Consider the following 22,377-nt stretch of genomic DNA (forward strand, 5'->3'; position numbering starts at 1 on the left):
CCCGGAACCAGAACCGCCCTCACAGCCGGGGATCCTCAGCCGCCTCACGCTCCTGCTCCTGCTCCTCCCCGCCCCGGTACGCCCTGCAGCCGCGGGGGCCGGGCCGGGATCTGTCACCGGCTCGGATCTGTCACCGCCCGGGGTCTGTCACCGGTGTGGCTCCGGGCGGGGTGTCCCCTGCGCCCAGCACAGGCCGGATGACAGACCCGCAAGCCCCGGTCCCCAGGGGGATGCTCACCCTCCCTCCCTCCCTCCCTCCCCTGGGTCCCCGCCCAGCCCTGGGGGCCTGTTCTGTGCACAGGAGTCCCAAAGCTGCAGCTCAGCCCTGAGCCACTAGATCTCCTCCTTCCTAACCCGCCTGACCCTTCAAATCACTTCTACCTTACTAGCTAATGTGGTCTTTCTGGTTATGGAAAGGTCTTCTTGCTTGTACCCATCACTTCTGTCTTCCCCACAAACAAGCACGCAGCAGATCAAAGACAACTCAGAAATTCAAAACCTGAAAGTCAGGTCTCCTCCCCACCACAAATAAGGTTTGTCCTGACAAACCTATCAATAATGAAAATTCTGAGGTTTTGAGTTGGTTAATGTCCTGTTTTTCCTACAGACACTCTATCAGCATTGCATACTCTACCTGGTTGCTATAAATCATGATACATTTCCAAGAAATAAAGAACATTTTGCTGAAGGAAACACAGATTGGTCATGACCTGCACATTGCTTTTCCTTTTCTTGACAGCACAAGGTAAGGTGTTAAGTGATTCATGGATGGAAAAAAAATAATTTAAAAAATAGCTGCTGTCTTATAACAGCTAAAAAAAAAAAAAAAATTCTCCAGGCAGCTTATTTCTACTAGGAGGTGCTCTTGGACCTGGGATTGGATGTGCCTCTGCATCTGTTTTCAGATGCATCCTCGGTGTGTGTTCTCTTCACAGTGTTGTGTGTGGTTTAGCTCAAAACACCCAACAGCCCAGGGATTCACAGGGCACCCGGGACCCAGATCCTGCAGCCATTCCCTCTTCCCAGTTTGGGTATGTGCTGTTTAACAGGATTCCAAATTCATAGGTAATTCCAACTGATAGATAATTTGGTGGCTCCTCTCTGTTGTTTGCATAATTAAGTGCAAGAGGCAAAGATATTCCATAAAGGTAAGATCAATTTGTTAGACTAATAAGCAGAATGAAGTCCAATAATGAACTACTCAATATTCCATGTGAAGTTTCCTGTTGCAATGTGGAGTTTGTGGTTTTTTATTTATTTGTTTGTTTGTTTGTTTTGTTTGTTTTGTTTGTTTTGTTTGTTTGTTTTGTTTTGTTGGTTTTTTCTTTTTTTTTCTTTTTTTTTTTCCTATATCTTAAAGTATAATTCTTGCATACACACTAGATTTAAATGCAAAAGCTTTTTTCTTTGTGTATGTGGGGAAAGTGCTTGCAGTTAACCCATTCTCATTGGGATTCCTGCATGTGCTTTTTTCTGCTTTGAGCCTCAGTGTGAAAACCGTCCAGACCTTTTCTAAATACAAGCAATATTTGTAGCTCCAATTTATGGTTTAAAATAAACCATAAATCACCACCCAGTTGGATTCATTAGAGCTTATTTGGATTTGCATGATCCACACTCAGTATTTTCCTTGCTGCATTGTTTCTCGAGGTGTACAAACCAATGGACTGTAGTTTTTGGCAGGCAGTGCATGGATCTGACAGGTCCAAGGAGGCCAAAGACTGGAAGAGCTTAGCACAAGGTGCCTTTATTTCCACACTCTGCGAGACCTCAGTATCCTCGCTGCTGGCCACGCTACAGAGTGGGTTATCTCCTGCCGGCTGGTGTCCTGATCTGCCTCCTTCCTGCAGTGTCCTCAGTCCCATTCCCTCGGGGGTGGGATGGGCGGGCAGTAAAGGCTCTTTCCCGGGCAGATCAGAGCGTGGCTCGGGTGTGCAGCCCTACACGGGGCTGTCCTCACTTCGGGAGAGCCTGCAGTGGCACGACCTCGGGAGTGCTGACTTCTGGGGGCACTTTGACTCTGGAAGAAAAAAAAAAAAAAAAAAAAAAAAAGTTAGGGCTGATGGACAGAAAAGCAGGAAGACCAACAGCCCCACTGGGTTGTCCCTTCTCCCCCTGCCACCCACAGGGGGGGAATTGCAGGCAGCAGAGAGGGATGTCCCCTCTCCAGGTGAGAGCCCCCGGCAGGGCAGGGCAGGGCAGGGCAGGGCAGGGCAGGGCAGGGCAGGGCAGGGCAGGGCAGGTGCAGGTGCAGGTGCAGGTGCAAGTGACTCACGGTGGCTTCTCGATGTCGTCGATGCCCTCGGGCAGGCGCAGGTGGAGCGTCTCGGGCAGCAGGAAGGCCACGGCGCCGCTGCAGACAGCCACCCCGCAGTATGTCACCTCGGGCAGCCACCGCCACACCTCGTCCAGCAGGAACATCAGCGGCGCCAGGGCCCCCCCCAGGCGGGCCATGAAGGAGGTGTACCCCATCCCATTCTGCCTGGAAAGGTGCACACCACCACGGGAAAGAGGGGGCTGCTTGTGTCACGTCAGACCCCTCTGCCCTTTCCCCTGCAATTTTCTCTAAGTGCTAAGAGAAAATTTTTTCCCCCCTGGCTTTTTCCTCTGCCATTTTTTTTAATTTTCTTTCTTCACGTCTTTCTAAAATCATCGTATTTCCCAGAGATCAACTGTAGCTGCTGTGGGAAATAGATTTATGTCTATTATGAGAAAGAAGCTGCAGTTCCACACTTAGAATACCTTCCCTAAGGCAGTTTCCACTTTGGATGTCTAAAATCCTGAGAGCATTTTCTAATAGTAAGATTAGTGAGTCTTCCAGCCTGCTTAGAGCAAAGTCAAGTTCTTCTTTCTCTCAGGTACTTCTAGGCAGATGGCAGACACTAGAGATACCTGTGAGCACTTTGGGTCCAAGGAAGGAGACCTTGGAGAGGAGACCAGAAATAAAACCTAATTTTGAGGGGTCGGGTGGCATTTCACACTGACGACAAGGATCCCAGGACCTGCTGGTGCGTATACAGAACAGGTACTGCAGAACGAGCCAACAATTTTGTCTTTGCAAATGTCTTTGAGCATGAAAGATGCAAAGTGATCCAGGGTAAAAAGTAGCAGATTAGTGTGACCGAATTGGTTTAAATGTGAATCATTCCCCACATGCAAGAGATCTTTGAAAGCAAAGGGACTAAAATGGCAAAAGAGGGTGCTCTGTGCAGGAAGGGACAGAAGTGAAGTAAGCCACAGAGCCTGCTCTGATTTGTGAGGGTTTTTTCAGACTTGCACAATGAAGTCAATGAGGTGATTCCCTCCACCAGACTTAGCTATATCCCCACCTATGCAAATGCTGTCTGGTGTTATGTTACCATTACCCAGGTATGTCAAATAAGCTCTGTTTTTCCTCCTGAAAGGCTGGTTAATCCCTGCTTTAATATCACCCAATGTCTACAAGACTCTCAAATATGTGGTAGTATATGTTCTTTGTAAAACTTGGTATTTCAAGTTATTATTTTTAGGTTCTTTTTGCAGTTCCTGACAGATTACAGGGAACAAAGACTTTACTAAGCACAGGTGCTTTATGGAGTGCAAAGATCTTCCCACGCAGAATACTCCTCACCTTTCCATGCATCTTCCTGTCAGCACAACCTAACCACCCACAACCCAGGTGAAAAAAAGGGTGGCTTTCTGCCTCTCTCTTGTGAGTATATGACACCTCTAGAACCTGCTAGTTCCAGAGGCAAGGGGCCAGTGCTGCACACATCCTGCTGTGCTTATGGCCAAGGCCTGAGGGCAGCACCCCAGCCAGGCCCTGGGGCTGTGCTAAGGTGGGTGGCATCTCTCACCTCACAATGGTGGGGTAGAGCTCTGAGGTGTACAGGAAGACGGTGGTGAAGGCAGCTTCTGAGAAACCCTTGCCCATGATGGCCACTACTGAACGCAGGGAGGCGAAGGCTGGGGGAAAGAAAAGGCATTTATGACAATGAGCTGCCTCCAGGAAGAAACTGCCGGGGATAAGAAGGGAGAAGGTTTAGTGCTCCCACACAAAAAACAGGGAGCTTCACAGCCCTGGAGCTGCTGTCTCCAAAGGCTGGATCTGTAGGTTTAGTAAGTACTACTGCAAGTGGAAGCTGAACTGATGACAGGATAAGTCTTGACAGTTCCCATTGGACAAAGTCCATAATTTAGATAGGCACTGTCCCTTGACATTGCTGGACCCTTTAGTAGTCACTTGACAGTGACTGGATGGAAATCATCTGCTGTGACCAGATACTAGGGTTAGCCCTCCTTAGTGACCTTGTCTCACAGACACCCTTCAGGGGAAGGACTTCTCTACACAGAATTGCCTGTGGACAAATCCCTGGCTCTCCTTCTGCAGCACTGCACAGAATGGACCCCCTGCCCCTTTAGCCAGCACTGCATAGAGCAGAAATGGTCTCACCCGTGGGGATGAGGATGTTGGCCCCGATGCAGAGCCCGGTCAGGATGAGTGTCCACGCCTGGCTCTGCCGCCGGCCCACCCGGTTCACCAGCACGTACATGACCATCTTGGCTGGGATCTCAATGGCACCAAAGACAAACTGGGACAGGTAGATGCTGAGCCCAAAGCCCGTCAGGTTCATGCTCATGCCATAATAGGAGAAGGCAACACCAAACCTGCAAGGAGAGGGTGGAGGTGGGACTGAGGGAGATCCCTCTGGGAACTCAGGATGAATTCCCCCCGGGAAGTGACACTGCTTACCACACCACGCCAGAACACAGAGAGATCCTCCTCAGGACTGGGGTCCTGAACAAGCTGATGTAGGAGTAATTCCCTGACATGGTTTTGTCTGCTGCCATCCTTGTGAGGGCCTGGCAGAGATGGAAAGGAAGAAATAACTCAGTTGCTGTACTGGTAGGATGCAGACTTGAAACTTGAGACAGACTGGGGACTCTGCCCTTCCCAGCTTCAGATCCACACACTGGATTTTCCATACATTCCCTTTGCAGAACTGTTCTCTGAGCACACATTGTCAAAGGCATGTCTTCCTATAACTTTACAGATTGCCTGCTATTTCAGACCCCTTTTTCTTCTCATGGCTCCTTCTTCCCTCTCACCTACATGCCCCATGTAGCAGAGAGGTCTGTAGAGAAACAGCAGATGGAAAAGTCAGTGTTGGCCAGTTCCACCCCCTTCCCCATGTGGCTGCCTGCTGTTGTGTGAAGAGCTAACAGTGAGCTTCATGCTATGCTCTTAGGAGTGCATTCATTTGCAGAGTAATTATTTATCCATCTATTTGTATAAATTCAGAATACCTAAAAAGTCATGCACTGAAAAGTGAGACCTGCCTGTGAAGAAGAAGAGAATGCTTGTCCAAAAAGCCTTTTGGCAAGTGATTGAGGGGTAAGTACCAGCAGAGTTAATAAGATCTACTCACTGTGTATTTACCCGAGTACCAATTCCACTGAGACCTCTTGAAATGGCAAAAAGGAGTGGAAAGACACTGCACCTAATGGATGGGATTTCTGGCCTTATGGGAACTGAGCTGGTGCTTTATCTTGAGAAGTGAATTTCTGCCTTCTAGAGCAAAATGTCCACAGTGCCCCACAGACCACACTGCAGGCTAAGCATAGCTCCAGGTATCAAACAGAAGTAAAATACAGAGAGACAAAGTGAGAAAAGAAGAACACGTGTCTGGATCTCCAGTTCCTTACCTCTGGTGAGACAGCAAAGTCTTTCCTTCCATTTATTCTTGCACATCTGAGCAGGTGCCTGTGGGCTTGCTTCACTTTGCCCTTGGCTATGAGCCACCGGGCAGACTCTGGGACCCACCTGCAGGTGCAAGGAGAAGAGACCCCTCCTGTTGGAGCTGCCTGTTCTCCACCCCACACACAGAGATGGCTCTGGCATCTTCTCCATGAGATTTCAGCTCAATAGAACAACTGTGGTGCATGGGAAGAATAGTGGGACACACTTTTGACATGTACATGCTCTTCTGCCCCTAAAGGCTGAGCTGGTTTCAAACTCTTATCAATTAAAACTGGTCCCAGGGAGGTTTTATTTACATGTTTGTGCTTTCTGGGACTCTTTAAACTTTGAAATTTTCAGATATTTTAAACTAAAATGTAGAAAGGATTCAGTGAGCTCTAAACATACTTTGTTAGTTGCAAAAATGATCTGCTTTTCACAATAATCAAAGCCTTCTTCTGGACACTGGAGTCTCCCACTAGAATGAGATCAGATCCCTACAATCCAATGTTTGTGATTCATGTACCCTAAATCAGATTGCAGTAAAACTAATGAGCAACTGTTGTCATTATTCAAGCAGAAATTGAAAATGCTGTGTAGAGCAAAAATGCTTGGAGAACTGGCCTTGTTGAAAGTTTTCATCTCCTTCCCACATGCTTACAACCTTGGGAAATATAAAGAGGAAAGATGGCATTTTGCACTCATTGCCACTGTCTCTAGAGAGTAATGCCATGTCTTTTGGTTGTCTAATGTCTCCACTGAGTTCTGACATTGTGTCAATAATATCTGCAGAGTTCTAAATTAGATTTTAATTCCATACTTCAGAGACTTTCAATTTTCTGCAATCACTGACCTTATGGGTGCTTGAAGACTAGAGTATAATTTGTTGGAGAACTAATCTCCATAAAAGATAGTAACATTAGAAGAAAAATCAAACAGTAATGATGAAAAGGGTGGGTCCAAATGCATCTGTGAATTTCAGCACTTCCAAGGACTGTTTTTTATTGCTGGTTGTCCTAGAAAGAGAGCAAAACAACTCAAACTAAAAAAGTCAGCAGAACACATATTTTAGTTGTGTTGGACTTGATCAGTGAAATACCAGAAGTTACTCTTTACACTGTCAGTGAATCAACTTTGTATTCCAGTTTGTATTAGGGTTTAAAAAAAGGAGGAAAAAAAAAGAAAAAAAGAAAAAAAGAAAAAAAGAAAAAAAAAGAAAAAAAAATCAGAGTTTATTTGATTAAATGAACCATCTAGCATTTTAAGGCTTAAGGAGATGTCAGGTATTTCTTAAATAAGGCTACAGGGGGGAATTGCCCCATCAGGGTGGTTACATACCTGAGAAAAGCCTTGGGAAGTGCAGAGAGAGATAAATGAACCTGACCTAGCCTGAAGGTACCGCTGGTTTTCATGGAAAATTTGGTGGAAAACGTATCCCTCCCAGTGAGGTGGGGACAGAGAATGGATATATTTTTTTATCTTGGGGTTATTAAGGATTAAAGCCTGGATCTGGTTATGTCTTCCTTTATTGGAATCTCTTTTCTTTACTCTGAGCCACATCTGACAGAGCTGGCAGCACCAAATCCTGCTTTTCTGGAGAGATAAACCCCAGGCCACTCCAGTTTTCCAGAGCTGCCATGCGTGGGCAATCCAGGTGCAGGACACAGACGAGTCCTGCTCATCCCAGGAGCAAATCCCAGTGTGGCTCCTGTCTGGTGGCTGCACTCACCACACGCAGACGATGCTGAGGAGACAAGGTCCTGTCACGGCCACCAGCAGCCAGTGCCACTCCCGCACCAGGTAGGCTGCCAGGGCCAGCAGCATGTTCCCAACACTCCAGAAGACGCTGCTCAGGATCCCGGTGAAGGTGCGGTGCTGGACATCCACCCACTCCAACCCTGGAACAGGGGGACAGATTTCAGCTGGGACTTCTGCAGGGAGGGAGGGCCTGCAGGGATTTTTAACCAGGGCAAAGCAAGGGAACATCCCTGGTCTTCTCCTTCACAAAGTTCCACTGTTCAGCTGATATTTGGAACATTTAAAATGCTCAGTTATGGTACTTAATCTCTTACAAAGGTGCAAACCACTAAAATAAAACTTTAAGGAAAGAAATACTGGGCATGTGTTAAGAAAGAATGCTAAAACCACTCTTGGTGATAGAGATTTTTTTTATCCCATTCAATAGGATTCAATTAGTCTTCTTCATCAACCAGACTTTCTTTTCTCCCTAACCATCTTGCCTGCACAGTTTCCCATTTCTCTGTCCACTCATTATTCCTCAAAGAAATTGAGGAATATTGAGAATTTTCATTCACATGGAGTCCACCCAGAGTAGACAGAAGCACACGTGTAAAGCCAAGTGAGGGTCTCCCTGTTTGTGTGTGTGAACTAAAAGCCAGTTTTCCTCCAAAGCTTTGGACATCTTGCTACAACCTGTAACAATCAGAAATGTCCCTCCCAAGTTCTACTATGACTTGCAGGAATCAATCTTTATAACAATAAACAAACACAGCAGGCCTTGGGATTTGCCAGGTCTTGTGTGGGCTTTTCCAGTACTGAAGCCATTTTAGCTTGATTTTGGCTAGATCTGCAAAAATCCTGGAAATTTCTGCTGCAACCATTACTTGTTCTTGGGTACAACACTTTTTGCCCAGTATGTCCCTACTGTACCTACAAAATTATGCAGTGGTTTACTGGATATCCTGAAATTTGGAGCTTGTTTTTATTATATAATGACCTAAATTCTTCAGCTTCAGTTTTGCCTAGGTCTGTGTGGTTTTTAAAAATTGTTTTTGGTAGTTCTGCTCATTGTAAAATACATATTGGCAGCTTAGGAAAACTGTGAGCCAACTCGAAACTGGGGAAGAAGAAACACCCTGTAAACCACCATCCTTTCATACAGAGGACAAGGCAATGCTGCTGACTTGTCCTAACAGTATGTGCTGGAAAGGTGAGAATTCTATATGAATTCTATATTCTATCATTCTGTATATGAGTGGAAAGGGGCAGAGACTTTGGCATGTGGCTTTTATTGTGTTAATGATGATAGCTGACAGGAATTGGGTAGGCTTGTTGCAACAGAAGTACTGACAAGTGGTTGTTTCATTTTGAGCAGACTGTTAAATATTAATTAGACTAACAGCAACTTGGAATTCATGGATCCTTGCAAGAGGATGTTCTGTAAGAAATTGCACACGCAGCAACTTCCTGACGCCTGTTCCTCCCGAGCCTGCCCTGCCTGGCAGACAAGTCCCTTCTCCCTTCCCACCCATTGCCTGCCAGGAGCCCCCTGACAGCCACAGCTCCCCACACTCACCCAAAGGCAGGACAATCAGGGAGAGGCCACTCAGGGCCACCCCGGTGAGGGTCCGTGTGATGGCCAGCATCATGTAGGACACGGAGGCAGCGCTCAGCATCCCAAAGCCCACGGAGCACACCAGGGACAGCTGGAGCATGGCCTTCCGTCCAAACCTGCCACGAGCACGGGCTGGGTTAGAGCAGCTGGAAACCTGGCACAAGAGTGGGGCTTGAAACGGGCAAACCAGAGATTTTAGAGGAAAATTAAAGGATGCAGCACCCCGGAGAGGAGGAAGCGGCTCTGGATCAAGCTGGTGGCACAGTGGTGCAATTCCATGCAGAGCCTGCCCCATAAACACTGGGACTCTCCTGTGGAAAGACCAGCACTGCCCAGAACAACAACTTTGCCTCTCCTGGCCAGCAGCACCACCACAAGCAGTGATGCCAGCTTGAAATCCCTTGCTGCTGTCACTCCCTGCTCCCTCCAGTGTCAATGTTCTTCTCCCGTGGCTTACTCAGGACTGGCCACTGCCACCACTCTCAAGGAGGACACAGAGCCATGACACTCTCATCCTGCTCCTTGGGAGGAAAACAAAGGAATCCAATTGTCAGCCCACGTGCAAATAGCCCTGAAATCCTAAGGGGTTTCTGAGGAATCTGCCAGGATGTTGTTCCCCTGGGGTTTCCTTACACCATTGTCCAGAGTCCTGTGTGGAGAGTGTGGAGAAATACAAAACATCAAAGGCACACAAATGCACGTGTATATAAAAACACACACATGTACACTCTCACAGTTAGAGAAATGTGTCTGCACATATTTCTACACAAACTATGGAAATCTAAAAATCAAAATGAAGCACAAGGTGTTGGTCTCCTGATGAACATCAGCACTGCATGTTAGGAAACTGAGGCTCAAGCTGCAATAGTAGGTTAAGCCTGAATCCTGCTCTGATCGGCATTAGGGCTCTCCCAGTGGCCACCTGAGAAGGATGGTGGCAGGAACAATTGCTCCAGGGGAAAAAATGGCATGCTAGGACATAATGCCTCAGTAACATTCCTGAAAATAATCTAAAATTACTTCATTGAGCAGCTGATAAATGAAACTACTGGCAAAATCCCCCAACTTGTGGCTTGGGTACAGGGAGTTTGCTGGATCTGCTTTGAAATTTAAGCTGAGACAGTTTGCAAAAGACAATGTGATGCCCCTGGGTCAGAACAAGAAGCACCCAGAAACCCACCAGAGCTGGATCCAGTTCCCAGTGGGTAACTGCCCAAGAAAGAAGATGCATTTTTAAAATGAAGATTTTCCTTGAAAATACAATAAGGAAGATATAAAACCATAATATTCCCTGCAGGACTCAAGACAGCTATTTAGGGAACCATTACTAGACTCTCAGCAAATGCAGACTACCTGCTAGGAAAATCAGGAGTGAGCTGGCAGGATTGAATTGCAGGATACAGGGAGGCTGCTACAAATAATGCCATTAAAATTGTCTTCAAAGAGAGTGGTAGGAAAGCACAACCTCTGCAAGATTGTAGAAAATACAATAAAAGGAGCAGACTGCACAAGCATAAAAATTATTAAAAAAGCCATTCTTATTAAAAAAAAAAAAAAAAAAAAAAAAAAAAAAAAAAAAAAAAAAAAAAAAAAAATCTGGAAGTGTGCCAGAACATCATTGAAACAATTCAGTACAAGGACAAGGTACAAAATGAGTCTTTGGAGAAGAGCAGACAATAGCAGAAACAATATATATGTATTTTTGCATACATTTGTTCACAGTGAAGGTTTTTGGAGTGTTTACCTGGGTAAAATTTGTCAGTAGAGTAGTTCTCAAATCCAAATGTAATGGCTTAGAAAAAAACTGAACCTGAACAGCAGCAAAATGCCAGATGTTTTTTTCCCTCTCGAGCACCAGAGATGAAATCTCTGCCTCACTGTTAGCACAAAGAAGTGGGATCTCATCTCTATCAGAGAAAAGGAAGGTTTCAAATGGGAGGTCGACTTTAAAGAGGTGATAGGGGATATGTGGGGGGTGACTTCTGAGGTTTAACCTAATGATTTTTAATTTTCCTCTTGTTTCCCTAGCCACTACTCATTGCTGTGTGGATGTTTGCCTAGAGCAAAACTGTGTTTATCTGTCATAATGCCAAAGTCTTCCTACTGAGTAGCTGTGGTCACCTCAGAGCCTCCATTTTAAACGAGAAGCTTAAATTGTTTCTCTATTTTAAATTAATCTGCCCTGAAATTCTATCTTGATTCTCTCATCCAGTCACAGAGTTCTTTAGCTCCTTCTGCAAAGTCCCCACACTCAGACCCCATCTCTGCCAGACTCAGCATCACCTCCCCACTTGCTCCCTTCCCAGGTTATTTACATATGTTCTGAAAAGCACAGGCCTCTCCCTTGTCATAATGGAGCACTTGCATCTCCTCTCTTCTTCCTGGCTTTTAATTAATTTAGTCATGCTGACACCTTCCTTCTCACCCTAGGGCAGCTGAGTTTCTTAAGGAGTGTTTGATAAGGAGACTGAGATGGTGTCTCCTCTGCTGACACGCCTGATGATCGATGCAAAGAAATCCTGTACATTTTTAAAGGCTTGGATCTTTTGGAAAAACCTGGCTGATTCTTCACTGGTGTGTTCTGGCTCCACCTTTCAGAGGAGTTTCTGCCAATTTGCCCTGTGCAGACAGAGGTCAGGCTTCCTGCCACTCCTGAGATTTTATGTGGAGATAATTTTAAAGCTTTTCTAGCCCCAGGATGCTGCAGGGCTGCAGGACAATGTCTCCCTGCTCCTGGCATTTAACTGGCATTCCTCTGGTGTGTTTCTCTCTGCCTTCTTCTGTCAGCTTATTTCAAAGCTTCAGCTCCAACACCTGCCTCTACACATTCTCCCACTGTGAGCACAGACTCATTTATGTCTCACACTACAGTCTTTTTGTTTCCAGATGCTCCTTTTATGCCTTGATCCTCTGCTGGCTCTTCCCCCTCACAATCCATTTGTGAAATAAATTGCTTTTGATTTTGTGCTACCTTGTGAGACCTTATTTTCTGCCATATTTTGTCCTGCTCCTTTTCTTGATTCTGAATTTCTCTCCCTCCATCTGTGCTATAAAACTATTGGAGATACAAAGCCAAGGCACACAGTTTGAAAATCAGCCAGGTGCCTTGGGTCCTTCTAAAAGTGTACCCATATACCCATGGGTAAAGGTATGGATGTAAAAATTCCTGTGTGCAGCCCTGAAGTCTCTGGGTCCTTCACACTTCAGGTTCCCCTCTGCAGTGATTTTGCAGCTTTCTAGTTCCTCCCAGAGGAAGGAAATCAGGAAGCAGTTTCCCCACAATGAATAGTGCACAGGGAATAGCACATCCCAACTGCCTGGACTCTCTGTCCTCTGATGAGTTTCCTGGTTTTGCTCTCTGCAAAAAAATTTAGTTTCTTAACTGATGACCTTTCTAGCTCATCACTTGGATTTCTTTTTTCCAGCTTTGTATTGTCACATCCCAACATTTAACCAGAGACAGCAGATTTATTCCTGTTCTCTTCATTGCTTCAGCTCTTCCTTGAGGAATAAATACCTCCCTGCTTGTAAAGAATCTCCTTTGCCCTGATTCTCTGGGAATCACAGTCAGATTTTGCTTGCTGGAGACTCTTTTGAGCTATGGCAAGCATTTGCCTGAGCCCCTCACTCGGGTGCCATTAGCCAATTTGTGTATAATTTGCAAGGAGTTAAAACTCTTTTAGCCTTTTTGTTTAGCTTTGCATCAATCAGCTTTCTCCATTTTTTGATAGTGGTGTTTTTTTTTTTTTTTTTTTTTTTTTTTTTTTTTTTTTTTTTTTTTTTTTTTTTTTTCCCTCCCTGAAACTGGTCTTGCAGACTGGATTTGCTTGTTTAGTTTTTTATTGTTCCTGCAGCAATTCTGACCGCAGCCAGCAGCACCTCTGTCTCCTAACCGAGGCCAGAGCTGCTCCTCTGATCCGGGAAGCCTTTACTCCCTGCATCGCTTCCTGGTATGGTTTGAACCCTATTTCCCGGAGAGAGGCTGATTCCCCCACGGCAATCCCCTTTTCTCCCTTCCCCACCCCTCTGTCTATTGAATGCCACACCCGTGTGGAATTCTTTCCCCGGAGGGAGGAGCATCCCGGGAGGGGTCACACCTGTCGGAGAGGTACCCGAACACCACGGCCCCCATGGTGACGCCGATGAAGAAGAAGGTTGCTGTTGCCTGGTTCAGCCAACGCTGCTCGCACACGAGGTCCCACTGAAACACAAGCCAAAGCCACACTCAGTGCCCGGATCAGGCTCTGCTGCCTCCTCCTGCTCCTTCCCTCTGGCGGTCAGACATTGTATCTTGCAGTTTGTGTCTGCTCAGTCTGATGGAGGGGTGGAATCCTGCACTAAGCTGCACGTCAGACAATGCCAGAGTCCTGGAGAATGGAAAGCTGCATCTTACAAAATTCCCAGTTATCCATGCCCACTGTGACAGCCTCTCTGTGAACACTTCACAGAATCACAGACTCGTACAAGACGCCAAGTTGGAAGGGACCCATCAGGGTCATTGATTCCAATTCCTGGCCCTTTGGAACAGGACATTCCAAAAGTCACCCTGTGTGCCTGAGAGTGTTGTCCAAATGCTCCTGGAGCTCTGTCAGGCTGGTGCTGTGACCACTGACCACTGCTCAGTGCCCAACCACCCCCTGGATGAAGAACCTTTTCCTGATATCCAACCTAAACCTCCCATGACACAACTCCAGGCCATTCCCATTGGTCCTGTCACTGTCACCAGAGAGAAAAGATCAGTGTCTGCCCCTCCACTTCCCCTTGTGGGGACGCTGAAGACCCCACTGAGGTCTCCTCTCAGTCTCCTCCAGACTGGGCAGACCAAGTGACCTCAGCCACTCCTCATGTGGGTTGTTCTCCAGACCCTTCACCATCCTCGTGGCTCTCCTTTGAATGCTCTCCAATAGCTGAATGTCTCTTTTATATTGTGGTGCCCAGAACTGCCCCCAGGAGTTGAAGTGAGGCTGCTCCAGAGCAGAGCAGGACAATCTCCTACTTTCACTGGTTGGTGATGCTGTGCTTGATGCTCTCCAGGACATGGTTGGGCATCAGAAAACTTTCCTGGGTACCACACATGGAGAGTTCCCCATTTTCTTCTCCTGACCTCTGCAAGACCTGCTCAGGTCCAGGTCTCCCCCAGCTCCCTCTGTTGTGCCCCTGGGACTGCCCTGGTGAGCTGGGCATTGGCAGGGTGTCTCACTGCAGTGAGCTGTCACAACCCTCAGTGAGCACTGGGGAATGTTGTGTTGATAACCAGTTTCTCATGCCCTGACCAGTTTCTTTGGAAGTTGTCTGTGCAGGGAAGAAAGAGAGCAGAGGGAAAGTAAGGTCAAATACTTGCTGTTAATACTAACCTATTGATTTCTTACTGAGGAGTTGGTTTGGACATTCATCCTAATTAAGTTAATGAAAATAATTTTACTTTCTTGCAAGTGCAAATATCACTAATCTCTACAGAATGCTGTGGCAAAGCCACAGAGTTAATTTTCTCTGTGTGCAAGTGTGACACAATTTAATCATCAATCCAGACTTGCAGCCTCTCTGATGAGGCCAACCAGACCTTAAGCAACCTTTCCTGCTACAAAAGCAGAATTCCAGAGAAAACCCCAGGCTCTTGAACAGGTCTTGAGGCCCCTGGGCCATGGGAGCAGCACCACAAGGCTCCAGGCTGCAGATCACATCCTTCTACCCTTCCCCTCTGGACTGCTTCACATCTTTCTCCCCCATCCAGTGCAGAAATGAGGCGCAGACCCAGTGCACACACCTCAGTGCCTGATGAAAGCAGGAGGGATTTGTTGGTGGGCAGGAAGCACCAGCTCTAGGCTAAGTCCCTGCTCCCACTGAGACAACCAGCACTCTCTTTCTAATCCAACTATGCCCCTTTTGCCTGACCAGATTTTCCCTTCCCCGAGACCTTGTGTGGTCTGTCCTGTTTTCCAAGGACAGTAAAGCATTAACACCCAGAGGTATCACTGCTAGCCCTGGAAAAAGTGTTTCAGAAGGCAGGTGGTTAATATTTGATGGGCAGGGACCTTTTGCAGGCTCACGGTTATGGCTAGTTATGAGCTCCATCTCAGTGGAAGACCCTCAGAGAGAATATTTCATTTGGCAGAGATATTGGTGGTAAGAGAGGCAGCACAACCCTGAGGAGAAGAGGAGGAAGGTGAAGATCAGTGAGGAGGGGTGGCCAAGGGACTAGAAGCTATAAAATGTTTGGAAAACCAAGAAAGGAAAACGAGAGCTCATATGAAACCCTGACAGGATGCAATCCTGAGCAAATGCCATGTGGCCCCCACTGAGAAAATCCTACATCTGTGTCTTTCCTCTGCCACCTCACTCCCTCCCGAATCTCTCAATCATCTGGAGAAATTAAGATGATTATAATGAGAAATGTTGGCATCAATCCAAGCAAGATGAAATGCTCTCTCATTTATTATACAAAAATAATATTAATAAATGTTAGCTCCTAATACTGAGCTTCAGAGAGCTTCCCCCTCCCAGGACATCTTCTCTGAGCAGGTCACGTCCACTGGTTACAATGCACAGATTTCCCTCTCATTCTGTGCACTCAGCAAACACCTCTCCATCTTCTCCTCAAAGCACAGAGCTAATTTCAATTTTGGCTGGATCACAGGCCAGGAATTACCTGGGTGGAGATGGTGGAGGTGAACTGCGAGTGGTCATAGACCCATCCATGCTGGCAGTGCTGGATGATGGATTTGTTTTCTGGTTGCAGAGAGGAGTTGAGCAGCAGGTGAAACTGAGGCTGTGAGAACATCTCACAGGAGCTGAAAGTGCCATCGGGCTTCCGAGGGATGCTGATGAGCAGAACTTCCTCCATGGTGAGATTCACAAATGCCTCTTGGTGTGGAATTGCACAGTGATGAGAGGGGGTAGCAGCAAGAAAATTGTGCAGCAGAAAATGCATGGGGAGGTTGATTCTTGGGAGGCAGAGCATAGTCAAAATCAAAATCTGGAATTTGCCAAAGCCCCCAGTTTCCAGCAAGACATCCTCAAATTTCATCTTTCCTATGGAGTTTTTTCATTCAGAGCAGCTATGTACCCAGGAGCAGCAACATGAGCTTGAAAAGCAGCCTCTGTTCTTGGAGGTCAACTTCCCATGGCTTTTCATACAGCCACCTCTTTGGACTTTGAGACCTTGCCCAAATGTGTCAAAAGTCACAGTGGAGCTCTCACTTAGGGTATAGCCAAAGAAATTATCCTGTGTGCCCACAATATATCCCTTTCAAACAGACCCAGCACAGGGCACCTGCCTTTTTTGGAGTCCTTTCCTCTTGCTGTGGTTTTGGAGAGGGACATCTGCATTAGGAAGGGAGGCTGTGGGGGGAGTACTGTGAGAGCACTCTCTCATGTGAAAACTCTGCCTGGTCACCAGCCCAGACCTACTGGACCATGACAGAGGCCTCTGGAAGAGCAGGGGTGTCCCACTGTGTCAGGGCATCCAAGGATACCAAGTTTGACTGCTGAGCACCAGCTAAGTGTGTTTTGGTGTGGTTTGTGTCAAGCCATGCCCTCGGAGCAGGGAGTGTAGAGAGGCTGCTTGGAAGGGAGATGTGTCCCAAGATGGATGCAAGCAGGGAGGTGTGCTTTTTGGGGTGAAAGGGTAGGTGAGGGCCACCTGCTCACCTGTGCCCTGCAAAGAATGGAAAAAGTGAAAATGTTTTCCCATTAAGTCCTTTTCTCCACCTAGAAAAGTGTTTTCCCAGGACAAAGGGCAGGAGTTGATGAGAGCTGCAGTGCTGGCAGGCAGAGAGGCTGTGCCTGTCATGCTGGGGGCCATGACATGCTCTGCAGGGTCCAGCCCTGTGCTGGTGTGCTCTGGGGACCGATGTGACAGCCAAAGGAGTGAATGTGCAACACCTGGCAGGGCCACTGGGCTGCTGCCTCTGCTGCACAGACTGGGGATGGCATTGGGGCAGTTAAATACGAAGCAGGGGGAGAAAGGGCTGACTCTGCCTGGACCTTCTCCCGCACGTCCCTTCACACCCTCCTCACACCTGGGGACAAGACATGAGCCCTTGGGAATAACACATCCCAGAAGGTCGTGTCCTGAGCTCAGGGGGCAGAGCCTCACACAGCAAGCAGGAGCAGCACCCTGCAAAGGCTACCACTGAAGTGGAGCTGCTGAGAGTTTGCTCCAAGTTATCTCCCACTTCATTTTCACCTGTGCCCTCCCTCTCCTCCACCAGCCCTGCACTCCTGAGTGTTGGTAGGTGCTGATACATCATATCCAACCTCTCTCCAAGCTGCTGCCCCGGGACATGCTCTGCTTTAAAGCAGCTCCAGTTTGGGCATTCACCATGAGAACAGGCTCGTTTGTTGTTGGGATGCAGGCAACAGCAGGAGTCTCGGCTCAGGGAATGCTGGAAGTGATGCTGGCTGCCAGGTTGTGCCAGGAGCTGCCTCTGCACGGCCTTGCCCGGCAGCCAAGGGCTGTAGAGTAGCAGGTAGGGATGAGGAGATTTAAAAAAAAAGCTTTTCACAGGTCTCCTGCTGTGGCCGATGGCCCAGACCGGGTGTTGCCCAGACGTTAAGTGTTGCGAGGGCACAGAGCACAATAACACCACGGTCTGGGACCCTAAGAGACCTTTCCCCTTTACAGCAGCATGCCTGGCCACCCACGTTTCACTAATGGGCTGCCCCAGTGCTTGGCATGAGGCATTTCAGTGCTCATCCCGGAACAGGCACGGAGGAAGCACACAGGAGTGATGTAGGGACACCTGACAACGCTGTGCCTCCAGGGTTACAGTTTAAACTGAAGTTGGACTCAAGGACAATTTTTTTTTTTCATCACCCATCTTCTAAGAGCAAGAAAGAGAAACTCTAATTGATGTGCTGCTGAATATTTAAACTGCAAACAGATCCAGCCTCCTCATCAGAAATGAGACTACAGATCACTGCTCTGCAACTCCCAGGGCTCTGCTGCTTGTACTGCATTGCTTAAAATGTACATTGCTCTATTTCTTTAACCCAAACGTGCGCCTTTAACCAGTCACCAGCTTTAGTTAATGACCAACACATGTGCAAGGTCTGTGACTGACTTGACTGAATTAACAACTTGGTTAATTAGACCTGACTCAAACGGTTTGAACATGCCCGGTGAGAGCAGTCAGACCCCTCTGCTGCTGTCCTCACACATAATGCTGAAAGGAAGAGTTTATTTTTTACTTCACACATGTAATGCTTTCTTTTGCAATCTTTCTTTCTGCTCCTTTTCAGGATGCCAACCACTTGTTGAGAGGGTTGGATTATTAAATTACTTGGTCACTAAGGTGTTAGCTTTTCTGTTTCCAGCAGTAATTTCCTAACACCTTCTGTGGAGCTGCAATAGCCTGGATGGTACAAGGAGCTGATTGTCTCCTTTAGCAATTGGAGCTGCCCCACAGGAATCTCAACTGCTGCTGAGTAGGTGGAGATCTGGTCAGTGCTTGAAGGCTGGTGCTTAAATTGTAATTTTCTCTGTTCTCTCCAAGTTATGCCTAAGTGCCATGAAAATCTGTGTCCATCAGAGCTGGACTTGGTGTCAGAGGGCAGAAGAGGCCCCCTCTCAGTGCAGCTCAGTGCAGACTCTGATGCCTGCAGGAGGGAGATGTGGCATACAGAGGGAGGCTCCATTTTTTCTCTGATTTGTAAAGGCACTTTAGATAGGGAGATCCCACAGAGCTGGCAGTGTCAGCTGAGGATTCCTGCAGTGTCAGTCTAAGGTGCATTGTGCTGCAGCAGCACGTCCAAATGCTCTCGGCAGGATGTGTGCACACCGGATTTTGTAGCTCTGTCGGAGGAAAAGAAGGTGCAGCCAACAAAGAGGTCCTGTGGTTCCTGAAGGTCTTGGTTTGGTCATAGAAGAAAGGGAGTTTATGCCATTCTGACTTGGTGCCATGTTAACAAGCCTCTGCTTTGCATTGCTTGCAGTTGTCCTGTGTGCAGCTGTTTTACTCGACTGCACAAATGACAACTGTTCTGTAAGTAGATTGGTTCTGGCCAAAGCTTCTTTTCTTACCTGTCAAAAATACATTGATCCTACCTTAGTGTGAAAGGACACCAGCCACTTCCATGTCTTTTGCTGTGTGTGATCATGGATCCACAGCCAGCAGTTGTATGCTCCCTGCTTCCTAGACAGATCCCCAGACCCATCTCATGTCTCTTCTTACCCCTTTCCCTATCTCATGGAACTAATTTAATGCCATTTTCCTCTAACCAGTGCTGTTGGGAAACTGTAGTGGGGCAGAGATTCAGCCCAAATTATTTGGCTTCATTTTACTGAGGAAAGGGAAAATCCAAACTCCTCCTTCAGTCAAGGAAAGAAAGACACAGCAGGAATAAGAAGTCCAGACAGGATCAAATGTTTTCAGGGGTGAGATTCCATCTGATTAAATGACTCTCACTTAGACAGGATAATCCTGTGTGAAGTAAAACATTGCCAGGGAACTCAAAACAAACCCACTGGTTCAGGGAGCAGCATGAGCAGGGAATGATGGCCCAGGAGCTGGGAAGACTCCAGGATGGGCCATGTCCTCCTCAGCTGGGCACAGACCCAGAGTCTCAGCATGGCTAGCAGAGCCGGAGTGGGACAGAACCCATCAACAGCCTGTTGTGAGGCTGTGCCAACCAAACCAGCAGCCTGGTTTAGTTTCTTCCTCAACTCACCTCCTCACTTGACAAAGGCAGAGGCTGAACCCAGCACGTTGTTCCTGACAAACCTGCCTTCCAGAGAAACTCTCATTTTGCCATCCAGGGGTGGTGATGAAGACCCTCTGGCAAACCCCCTGCTGGCAGCTGATCCATGCATACTTCTCAATTTCCCAGTTTATGGTGCTCAGCTTCAGTTTTTCATCTGCCTCTTCCTGACATAGACTTTTAGGAGCTTTTATGTCCCAGTGTTTATTTTTATGATTTTGGATTCTACACTGGAGTCAAATGTGATTTCTTTTGACTATAGGAGAAATAAAATCTGTCATCACAGGAATATTTTTCCAAGGGAGCAGGGTTTTTTTTATCCTTTTCTGTTCCCTCTTCCACCACCCCTCCTAAAGCTGGGTACTAAACTGCTACTACATACTCCTGGATGTAGTCTGCACACCACAGGCGTAAGCTAACTCGAGTGTGGTAAAAAGAATTTTGTAATAACTGTTCTCAGCTTAAACATCAGACGGTCAGAGAGCATTAAAAGTCAAACCATGCCAAGTTACTGGTTTCCTTTGCTCAACTTCCCACAAATTATTAAGTTGGTCCAACACGTCTACAAATATGGCATCATAACTGTGGCATTTAGACTTTGCAAAGCATTTTTTAAAATTTTTTGTTGTTATTGTTAAAAAAGCAGGCTTTTCTCCCTGACAAGTGCTGTTTGGGAGTGGATGGCTGAGCCTGCTGCCTGCAGTGTGGTTGTAAAAAGGTTTATGGTGAAGGAACATGTCTTGCAACACCAATAAAGAGGAGAAGACACCAATTAAAAGGTAGACAGGCTTTTAATGGCATGATCCAGAATCCCCTTTTAATAACAAATCTAATGACAACTGTATCTGATATGAAGAAGAAATGGCATAATTGTTTATTTTTTTTTTAAGGTGTGATCTGAAATTAAGACAAATACCAGGTGGGTCTGTACATAGACAGGGCTTCTGTGATGCATGCCAGATTTTATGGCCAAGAAATTTGCCATGCAGTTGAACCAGATTGTGGTTCCTCAGTCGGAGTCCTACATTCTGTTTGCAGTGTGTAAACATTCTCCAGCTGCTTTCCTAAAGAATGCAAAGAAGATATGTAGAGAGATTTAGCCTTGGGATTCAGTCACGTTTCCAGGCAGGCAGTACCACGGAGCAGAAGTCCTGTCTCCAGAGTGTGCCAGAGGCGAAGGAAAACATTGGTGTGCCAGGTACAACATCTGAGTGTAAAGTCACATGCTATCGTGTTAAAAGGAGATATATAAAATTATCTGTGTTTCCAGCTCCAATTCCTGTCTGGAGAAGAAGCAGCAGGTCCCATAGCACAGCAGTCCTGCTGACACTGGCTTCACACACGCGGGTACCCCCACGTCCTGCAGAGCTCATCCCACCCTCCGCAGGGGTGGTCCCAAGTCTGTGCTGGGCATTCCCAAGGAAACAAGCTCCAGCCTCCTCCAGGGAACCTGTGCCAGAGCTCTCTGTGCTCCAGGCAGGGCAATATGGGCCAAGCCAGAGGCAGAGCAGCCACTGAGGAGGACTGTGCTGACACCAGTCCCGCAGTATCTTTGCCAAGGCAGGGCTCTCACCCCTGAGGCCCCTCTGGTTCAGGAGCTAAGAGCAGGAGGAATTATTATCTTGGTCCCTACCAGGAACCCAGCTCTGGATTTGCTTTGGTAGCTCCCTTCCTCCTTTCAGCACAGAGGGCATCAGTGTTTATTTTAAACCTGCTTTCCAGCCATTTGCAGCTCCAGAAATAAAGGGGATAATGTTCCTCCTTATGACCCAGCGCACTGGCCTGCATGGGGCAGGGCCTGCTGCACAGGTTGATGGCCAAGTCTGCCTCAGCTCTGCAGAACCCAGGCAGAAAGGGACTGACTTGAAAGGAACATACAGTGACTTTGAAGACAAGATTTGCTGGAGGAGCTACATTAGGAATGAAGTGACAGGAGAGTGACAGTGTATAAACCACTGTCATTTCATGGGATTCTGGCTGTACTTGGGATCACAACTCACCTCAGCCTGCAGGCAGAGCTATTCCCTGGCCTTACAAAGCTGCCAACCCCAATGCTCATGGAGGTCTTAACATCAGCTGGCTCTGCTGCCACTGCCAGCATCGTCCCAGCCCCTTGGAATGCAGCACCTGCTGCTGCTGCTGCTGCTGCTGAGGAGCACTGGGGGTTCTGCAGAGGACCTCAGGAGCCAGCACACAGTGAGCCCACAGGCTCCCACCCAGCAGCCCAGTTACAGGCACACACCACACGAGGAAAGGGCCTGAACAGCAGCCCAAGCTCTATTCCTCATGTGGAGGTGCAGGAGTAGCTGGCAGACAGATGGAACCAAAAGTACTTGCAAACTCTCAGGTGGTCCCCATGGGCTTTGTCAAACTGGCCTAGCACTGCTGGAGCACAGGCATGTTTCAGTTCAGCCAGAAGAAACCCATTTGATACCAAACTCATGTCCACAATAGGATTTCTACTGTGTACACAGGATTAATTTAACTGCAGGTGACTGATGTGTGGGGCAAGGCCTTAGGTGGGCACTGGTGACTGTGCACGTGGAATAGTGGTAGGATCATGCTGTGGGTCAATAAACTATACAGAGAAGAAAGAAGTGTGCTG

The 22,377-nt window shown here is 47.3% G+C and overlaps 1 protein-coding gene across 1 annotated transcript; it reads right to left on the reverse strand.

The window, feature by feature from the left end:
* Positions 1-1,727: 1,727 nt before the first annotated feature.
* On the reverse strand, positions 1,728-16,440 carry SLC22A7 (solute carrier family 22 member 7). The gene is made up of 10 exons (XM_083858605.1): positions 15,721-16,440; positions 13,172-13,275; positions 9,036-9,190; positions 7,449-7,617; positions 5,686-5,803; positions 4,733-4,842; positions 4,433-4,647; positions 3,837-3,945; positions 2,276-2,482; positions 1,728-2,020 (listed from the first exon to the last, which is right to left on the reverse strand). Exons 1-10 carry the CDS (start codon positions 16,096-16,098, stop codon positions 1,957-1,959), a joined length of 1,629 nt encoding a protein of 542 aa, XP_083714731.1. The 5' UTR covers positions 16,099-16,440; the 3' UTR covers positions 1,728-1,956.
* Positions 16,441-22,377: the final 5,937 nt, after the last annotated feature.

Source organism: Zosterops lateralis (assembly GCF_965231275.1).
Source record: "Zosterops lateralis genome assembly, chromosome: 3".
Lineage (NCBI taxonomy): Eukaryota > Metazoa > Chordata > Aves > Passeriformes > Zosteropidae > Zosterops > Zosterops lateralis.